The 9,391-nt window shown below is 35.1% G+C and overlaps 1 protein-coding gene across 4 annotated transcripts in view; it reads right to left on the bottom strand.

The window, feature by feature from the left end:
* Positions 1 to 9,391, bottom strand: part of EXOC6B (exocyst complex component 6B) — a 677,279-nt gene that overhangs the window by 385,425 nt on the left and 282,463 nt on the right. For 3 of the 4 annotated variants that reach the window (XM_032178396.2, XM_032178398.2, XM_032178397.2), the window contains exon 8: positions 6,081 to 6,149. The exons of the other annotated variant lie outside the window; for it this stretch is intronic. In XM_032178396.2, the coding sequence (XP_032034287.1) occupies positions 6,081 to 6,149 (69 nt within the window). The remainder of the gene's footprint in view (positions 1 to 6,080; positions 6,150 to 9,391) is intronic. 4 annotated transcript variants of the gene reach the window in all.

Raw genomic sequence — 9,391 nt, 5'->3', positions numbered from 1 at the left:
ATAGCTAATGCAATTTTAAAGAGGAGATATGAGAAGGGACTTATTTTATACCATCTATTTTGACATATTATAAAATATAATATAACAAAAAATGAGCTCAGAAACAGAACGATGTAAACGTTGAAATTTAGTATATGCCAGAAGTACTACCAGAAATCACTGAGTGACATACAGATTATGTAGTAGATGTAATTGATAAAACTTAATTCATCATATGGAAAAAAATAAAGCCTCATATTATACAAGGGGTCTTAAAAAGTTCATGGAAAATGCATATTATGAAAAAACTACGCAGGAATTTCAAAATATTTTTACACCAAAATAAGCTCGTACTAACTTGTTATAACATGTCTGAACAGGATCTAGTTTGAGGCACTAAAAAATATAAGACATCAATTTGAAAAGAGCCTCTATTGGAGCAACATGAATTCTGTTAAAATTGAAGCAAGCACATATATCAAATTTATGGTAAAACTTGGGTAGAAGAATGGAGAAATCATTGAAGCTTTACAAAAAGTTTATAAAGACAATGCCCCAAAGAAATCAGCAGCTTATATGTGGATATTTGTTTTAAGAAGGGATGAGACAATATTGAAAATGAAGCCTGCAGTGACAGACCATTCACATCAATTTTTGAGAAAACAATCTTGTTTGTGCCCTAATTAAGGAGGACTGATAATAAACAGTACAAACAATAGCCAACACCACAGACATCTCAACAGCTTTAGATTACACAATTCTCCCTGAAAAATTGAAGTCAAGCAAACTTTCCACTCAATGCAAAACCACTGCACTCAGATCCGCTGCAGAAAAGAGCAGAGAACTTTCAATGGAAATTTTAAACAAGTGGGGGATCAAGATCCTGAACCATTTATGATATGGTTTGGCTCTGTGCCCCCAGCCAAATCTCATCTCAAATTGTAATCCCTACGTGTCAAGGGAGGGAACTGATTAGATTATGGGGGCAGTTTCCCCCATGCTGTTCTCATGATAGTGGGTGAGTCTCACAAGATCTGATGGTTTTAAAATGGCAATTTTTCCTGTCCTCACATTCATTCTCTTTCCTGCCACCTTGTGAAGAAGTTGCCTGCTTCCCCTTCACCTTTCACCATAATTATAAGTTTCCTGAGGCCATCTAGCCATGCTTCCTGTTAAGCCTGCAGAACTGTGAGTCAATTAAACCTCTTTTCTTTATAATTACCCAGTCTCAGGTAGTGTTCTTGAGTGAGTTCACATTGCATATGTAAGTTCTACACAACTTTCTTTTTATTTTTTATTTTTTTACTATACTCTAAGTTCTAGGGTACATGTGCACAACATGCAGGTTTGTTACATAGCTATACACGTGCCATGTTGGTTTGCTGCACCCATCAACTAGTCATTTACGTTAGGTATTTCTCCTAATGCTATCCCTCCCCCAGACCCCCACCCTCTGACAGGCCCCAGTGTGTGATGTTCCCTGTCCTGTGTCCATGTGTTCTCATTGTTCAGCTCCCATCTATGAGTGAGAACATGTGGTGTTTGGTTTTCTTTCCTTGTGATAGTTTGCTTAGAATGACAGTCTCCAGCTTTATCCATGTCCCTGCAAAGGACATGAACTCATGCTTTTTAATGGCTGCATAGTATTCCATGGTGTATATGTGCCACATTTTCTTAACCCAGTCTATCACTGATGGACATTTGGTTTGGTTTCAAGTCTTTGCTATTGTGAACAGTGCCACAATAAACATACCTGTGCATATATCTTTATAGTAGCATGATTTATAATCCTTTGGGTATATACCCAGTAATGGGATGGCTGGGTCAAATGGTATTTCTAGTTCTAGATCCTTAAGGAATTGCCACACTGTCTTCCCCAATGGTTGAACTAATTTACACTCCCACAAACAGTGTAAAAGCATTTCTATTTCTCCACATCCTCTACAGCATCTGTTGTTTCCTGACTTTTTAATGATCACCATTCTAACTGGCATGAGATGGTATCTCATTGTGGTTTTGATTTGCATTTCTCTGATGACCAATGATGATGAGCATTTTTTCATATGTCTGTTGGCTGCATAAATGTCTTCTTTTGAGAAGTGTCTGTTCATATCCTTTTCCCACTTTTTATGGGGTTTTTTTTTCTTGTAAATTTGTTTAAGTTCTTTGTAGATTCTGGATATTAGCCCTTTGTCAGATGGGTAGATTGCAAAGACTTTCTCCCATTCTGTAGGTTGCCTGTTCACTCTGATGATAGTTTCTTTTGCTGGAGTTCCACACAACTTTCAAGGGACAGAGTGAGTCCCCAGCTTTGTTGCCCAGGCTGGAGTGCAGTAGCATGATCTCGGCTCACTACAACCTCCACATCCCACATTCAAACAATTTTCCTGCCTCAGCCTCCTGAGTAGCTGGGATTACAGGCACCCACCACCACGCCTGGCTAATTTTTGTATTTTTAGTAGAGACAGAGTTTCACCATGTTGCCAGGCTGGTCTCAAACTCCTGACCTCAAGCAATCCACCTGTCTCAGCCTCCCAAACTGCTGGGATTACAGGCATGAGCCACTGCACCCAACCTCAGGCAGTATTCTTTATAGCAGTGTGACAACAGACTAATACAGTTTCCTTGAAGAACTATAGCAGAGGAGAAACATGGCTTTCCCAGCACAATCCTGAAGACAAGGTACAATCAAAGCAATGGCTACTAAAAGATGAAAGTAGTCCAGTCAAAGCAAAAGCAGACCAGTCAAGAGCAAAGGTCAAGGCAACAGATTTTTGAAATGCTAAAGGCATTTTTCTTGTTGACTTTCTGGAAGGCCAAAGAACAATAACATCTGCTTATTATGAGACTTTTAGCCAAAGCTTTAGCAGAGCTATGCCTGGGAAAGCTTCACTATATAGTCCTTCTCCACTACAGCAATGTTTCTGCTCATTCCCCTTATCAAATGAGGGCAATGTTGCAAGAGTTTCAATGGGAAATCATTGGACATTCACTTTATAGTCCTGATTTAGCTTCTTCTGACTTCTTTTTGATTCCTATTTTTAAAAAGCCTTTAAAGGGCAACTATCTTTCTTCAGTTAGTAATGCACAAAAGACTACATTGACATGGTTAAATTTCTGGGACCCTCAGTTCTTTAGAGATGGGCTAAATGGCTGGTATAATTGCTTACAAAAGTGTCTCAAACTTGATGGAGCTTCTGTTGAAAAACAAAGTTTATATTTTTTATTTTTATGTTTTAGTTTCTTTTTTCCATGAACTTCCTAAAGTCCCCTTATATACAATGATGAACCTAAGATGGGTTAAGATGAAAATGTAAATGGTAAAATATTAAACGTAGTATAAAGTAAATACTCAGTGACAGCAGGATAAAGAGGTATTTTAAAAAAAAACTCAAAAGTATAAACTTATATGGCTAAAATTGATGGATGTGATTACATGGAAACTAAATATTTCTGTTTCATTGAACATAACATAGACATAGTTTAGAGTCTGGTGACAAATTGTGAAAAAAGGACATTTTAAACATTCTAAACTGTCAGTACCTACAATATATGAGGAATTTCTGAAATTTCTCTTTCAGAAAAGTGGGAAAAAAACAAGAAACCCGATAAAAAAAATGAACAAAGGTTAAAAATAAGCACTTTATAGAAGAAAAATCTAAAAAGATCCACTAGTCTATAAAGAAAAGCACAATTTTTACCAATAACCAGAGAAATGCAAACTAGATCCATAGCGCAACAACATTTGGGTAAATTAAAAGCACACACATATACAAATCACTATATATTTTTCAAGGATATTTATACATCTATGACCACATATTACATATATTAGTGTTACTATTCTTGGAGATGAGAGACAACTGGGCTTGTAAACAATGAATGAATGGAAAAAATATAATGAAACAAAATAAAATACAAGAGGGGGGCCTTTATGAACTGATAATAGAGTGTCACAGTCTAAGATGTATATGATTTCTTATCTATACCTGTGATTGAAAAAGATTGTCAACTTGTTTTAGATGTCTTGATACAATTCAATCTCCATTTGGCTTCAACTTTATATAACATGAATGGTACATGTGCAGCCATAAAAAAGAATGAGATCATGTCTTTTGCAGGAACATGGATGGAGCGGAAGGCTGTTATCCTCAGCAAACTAATGCAGGAACAGAAAAACAAATATCCCATGTTCTCACTTATAAGTGGGGGCTAAATGACGAGAACTTATGAACACAAAGAAGGAAACAATAGACACTAAGGTCTACTCTACTTGAGGGTGGAGGGTGGAGGATGGGAGGACAGAGAGGAGCAGAAAAGATAATTTTTGGGTACTGGGCTTAATTCCTGGGTAATGAAATAGTCTATACAACAAACCCCCGTGACATGAGTTTACCTATGTAACAAACCTTCACATGTATCCCCAAACCTAAAATAAATCTTTTTAAAAAAAAAGAATTGTACATATATCAGACAATATGAATTTTATTTTTGTTAAAAAAGTCTGAAAATACATAGAACATAAATAATGGTGGTCTCTAGGTGTGAAATCGTAGGCAATTATAATTTTATTTTCATGTATTTTGTTTTATTTACTTTTTGTAACTTTAAAATTTCTAAATGAGTATATGTTACTTTAGTAGTAATATATTCAGAGCTTCTTTATAAAACCAAAAAAAAAGAATGTCTTCTGAGAAATTGCTGCTACTGCAATATTAAATTCAATTCTAATGCCTCTCCACTGTTATAGTGATTCTAGTATGGACATTTAAACTAGTGAGACATACTTATATTCAAATGTAAATACAAAAATCACATTATAAGGCTACACATTATTTTTAGTATTCACTATTTTAACCGCCTATTAAAAAAAAACAATAAGGAATGGTAGATTGAGAGAGAGGAAGTGTAAAGGGAGGGAAGACAGAAGGAGAAGGAGAGAAGAAAAGAGGAAGATAAAGAAGTGGGCAAGAGAGGGAGAGAAGAGGAAACTACCTGATTTTTAATCTAACCAATAAAACTACCACAAAATATTTCAGACCATGAAGTCCATAGGTCAGTATCCAAAATTGACAGGAGTAATGACAAAGTGACACTATGTTAAATATATGAACAAAGAGAGACTGGGCACGGTGGCTCACGCCTGTAATCCCAGCACTTTGGGAGACCCAGACGGTGGATTACCTGAGGTCAGGAGTTCAAGACTAGCCTGACCAACATGGAAAAACCCCATCGCTACTAAAAATACAAAATTAGCTGGGCGTGGCACATGCCTGTAATACCAGCTACTCGAGAGGCCGAGGCAGGAGAATCACTTGAACCCGGGAGACGGAGGTTGTGGTGAGCCGAGATCACACCATTGCACTCCAGCCTAGCCAACAAGAGCAAAACTCTGTCTCAAAAAGAAAAATATATATATATACACACACACACACAAACACACACAAATAAAAATTGATAAGAGACTGGGCAATAAGACATATTTGAACATATTAAAAACAACCTGATATAAGCATCATTGAAAGTTTCCGCAAAAAAAAAATCAGTAATAGGCTTCTCTCACCAATTTGTCTTGGTCACTAGAGTTTAATTTTTGATTCACTTTTTGTGTATCTATGTGTCTGTATGTGAGTGTACTACCAAAATGGAGAAAGAGATCATTTCTTAGAATATTATTAACATCTATAATATCCCCCACACAGAGAGGTTCCCTTTTCCATATGCTTTATATGACAAAAGGAGTAATTGTCATTAGGAATAAAAAAGTAAACATTTTCACAAATACTATTTTAATGTGTAAAGACAGAATATTGTTATTTAAATAATTACATTATTAAACTAAAAACAGAAATCTGGATGTGTATGACTACTTCTAGTCATAAGCTACTGATTTATTGATGACTAAGAAATGTCACTAGCCATAGTATATTACATAAAAACATGAGATTCAAAATTGTTTTTTATAATTAACAGTCCTTAAACAACAAGAGTTTTCTCATTTTTCACTCTTAATAATAAACAGAAAAACTACCAAAAGTTGAGAAAGCAAAGTTTTGAACTCAATGGACATCTTTATTAGGCAGAGCCACATAAAGACTCACCAGGACAGAATATATATGTAGACATCGATAAACTGGAGAGAAATCCACCAAATCTTGGGCCCCAGGTACCTGCAAATACAAGATTATAACAAAAAAATTCAAACAAAGCTATTAAAAGCAACTACATTAACTGTTACTACTCAAGTGTTTGGTTCTTTTTATAAAGGCCAGTTCTAGCTTGTAAGTGAGAAATACAAAACAAACAAAAAAATAGGTTTCCAAAGACCTAGTTCTTATGTTTTAGCCATAGAATTAATAAACCATGAAGATATACACCAAGGCTGGCACAAAGCCCACAAGAATGGGTAGCAAAGAGAAACAGGTGGCACCAATCCTGCATTTGCCTTTAGAGATACATCTTTGGCCATGGGACTGTAAAGGGAAAATAAGAACAATGTGAGAATGCACCTTTCATGACAACTTTGTTTTCTAAAAGACATGATAGTGTACATAAAAAACTAAGTTTTAGTAGTCAAAAACAAAACTTGCCACACAATATGAATCACGGCCTGCCAGCCAGCTTCTGAAGAACATAAGAATTCGTCAATACTTAAGTCAACATGCAATCAAAATACAGAAATATGCTATGAAAAGAGGGGAGATTATGTGAAAAATAAGACAAAGAATGGAAAAGTCAAACCAAGAAGTAATACCAACGGATGTTAATGTGAATAGTGTATCTTAATTAAACCTAGACATCAAAAGAGAAAGTAAAAGAAAAAAAATCAGGTAAGAACTGGAGTCTAGTTTCAATGCTAAAATTGATTTGCTATGTGATCTGACAAGAGTAATTCACAATTTGGCCTCGACTTCCTCAGTTGAAAAAAAAAATCAGCTAATTTGTAGGGATTTAATAATAAAAGGAAATATTGAAACTAAATGCTGAACAAAACAAAACAAAAAGAAAATGAAAAAATTACATAAAGAAATATTCAAAATAAAGACCTACCAGTTTTTACTGTAACACTGGTAACTATATAATTCATCGGAATATAAGCAGCAGTCACATCTAAATTGGGTAGGGCTGATTCATAATTACAAGGTCATTTTCCCTTATTTCATAAAGTAAACCTCATTTCTTCTTTTGGGGCATAGCTTCTTTACCAAGATACTTTTCTTAATGAAATCTACTAATTCTAAAATTCAACAGCACAACACCTATGTTCTTTTCCCTTCGGAACCATCACACGTTTATATTTATGGGTTCAAACTTATTGACTATTCTGTTCATCTGCTTCGCACCCATGAGAGCCAAGATTAAATCTCTATATTTAAGTTCCTTGATAGCACTACATACTCTGTAAGCACACAACAAACTTTTAAGTGAATCTAAAAACTGATAGTAAGATGGTCAACATCCTATACCATGGCCCAAGAATAACTTTACTTAAAAAAAAAAAAAAACAACTTTAAGAAGAGGTAATGAGCATTGCAAATTACTGAAAAAAACATATGGACAGATGTGCAGCATCCAATTTAAAAAGAATAGGATTAAATAGCATATAAAAATTGTACGAGTGCAAATGGACACTCATTTTCATCTTAATAACACAAAGAGTCCACAGGTGATCATTTTAGGCACTCTTATTTGAAATGATCACAACACTAAAACATCTTTACAGTCTCCTCTTTTGGACTGCAAAGTAGAGACCCAAAGGAAATTTATTTTATCTTGACAGAAAACCAGAGCCTATTTTATCTTGCCAAAATATGAGGAAAATTTCTTTTATCTTGCCAGAAAACCAGAGCCTACAGCTAAGCAAAACACATTCCCAAAAGAAGAAAAATTTTAAAACATCAAACACGATATTCACAATAGTATTTAAACTATATAAAAACTACATATGCATATGAAAAAGAAAAAAACATATTTAAAAGTTTGATCTGTATAGGAAATGATACGTTTTTCTTTTACTTAGAATTAATGATTTTTAAATTCTTTGTTACATATTTACAAAAAGTTTGAAGAATTTTTCTTACATAATTTTGAGTAGCAAATTCAATCATAATTTTGTTTATATGTTCTTCTTGTAGCTTATTTTGTTTAACTTCATCTCAGAACCATAGTTTCACTCAAAAGGAAACTGCTTGTAGCCATTCCTCAGACAAGGCCTTAGCCCTTTTATATGTCAGACCCATCCTTGTAGAATGAACATCTAAATTAAGGGAGAATTTCCCTAGAAATCTGTGATAAATAAGCTAACACAGCCCCATAACAAAGACATTTTGTTACTAATGGGCTAAGACTGGTTTATATGGGCATACTATTTAAAAAAATGGATATATTTAGAAAGTAGACAAATGCCATTTTTTGTCATCTCCAACGAATATTTACAATCAAATCTATTCTCTCTGAGGCTGTTGTGACATCATTCTATCAGCTTCAAACTGGCTAAAGTGCTCTCACTTTTACGTACTGTCTCATTTCTTAGCCACTGGAACCACCATCCAGTTAAGTGTTCCTAAGCACAAGACTGCCTGCTTTGAAAGCAGTACACAGAAATCTAGAGAAAAAGAGAAGGGAGTAAAATGGGGCTTCCGTTCACAACCTTTACCTCTACTCCCAAAATAGCCTAATATTTAGAAATCATTTTTCCTCTATGCTCCCCTCTGTGAAGAACACTAGGAATGAACACTGTGAGGAACCAAGAAGAGTGCTGTGAGGATAAAGGTATGTAAACTATGCACTGACTCATGTTGCTTAGCGCGAGATGTGTTTTCTCTGCTGCCACTAATGAAAAAGAATCACAACTACAGAAAGGCAAAAGGAGAAGAGCAACATACATTGGATGTGAAGGAATGCTACAGATTTGGAATAATAAGAAGTGAACTTTCAAAAATCTAAATAAAAAGGGGTGGGGAAGAGTATCAGAAGAAAATGCAGTTTTTCCCGACTCACAGAAATGGGTCTGTTTTAAGGTCCACATCTTGATCTCCATTTCAAATGCTAATTCTCTGTCAAAGCTATATTCTTACTTCTTCCTTTTCTTTGACCCTGTCTCCCCTCAAGTTGCAAAGAATGATTCAAGCAGGTTTAGGTTTCAGCTGGGGCAGAGGGAGGGGTCCAAGGACACTTTCCTAAGCTAACAATAACTTTCTAGTGGTTTCTGTCTCCTAACAAAAGCCATGACTCCTTCTTTATCAGCTTCATCTAATTTTTCCTTTCCAAAGAAAATAACACAGCCCTTGCATTTTACACATGTCCAAATTTGACAAATCATTATCGACTGCAACTATAACTGATAAGAGATAACTTTGTAGTAGGACGTTGTCATTTCCTCTCATAAGGGCTTTCTTTCTGAGATACAGAA

Source organism: Hylobates moloch, unplaced genomic scaffold (genome assembly GCF_009828535.3).
Source record: "Hylobates moloch isolate HMO894 unplaced genomic scaffold, HMol_V3 SCAFFOLD_15, whole genome shotgun sequence".
Lineage (NCBI taxonomy): Eukaryota > Metazoa > Chordata > Mammalia > Primates > Hylobatidae > Hylobates > Hylobates moloch.
This window is presented reverse-complemented; position numbering and strand designations above follow the sequence as displayed.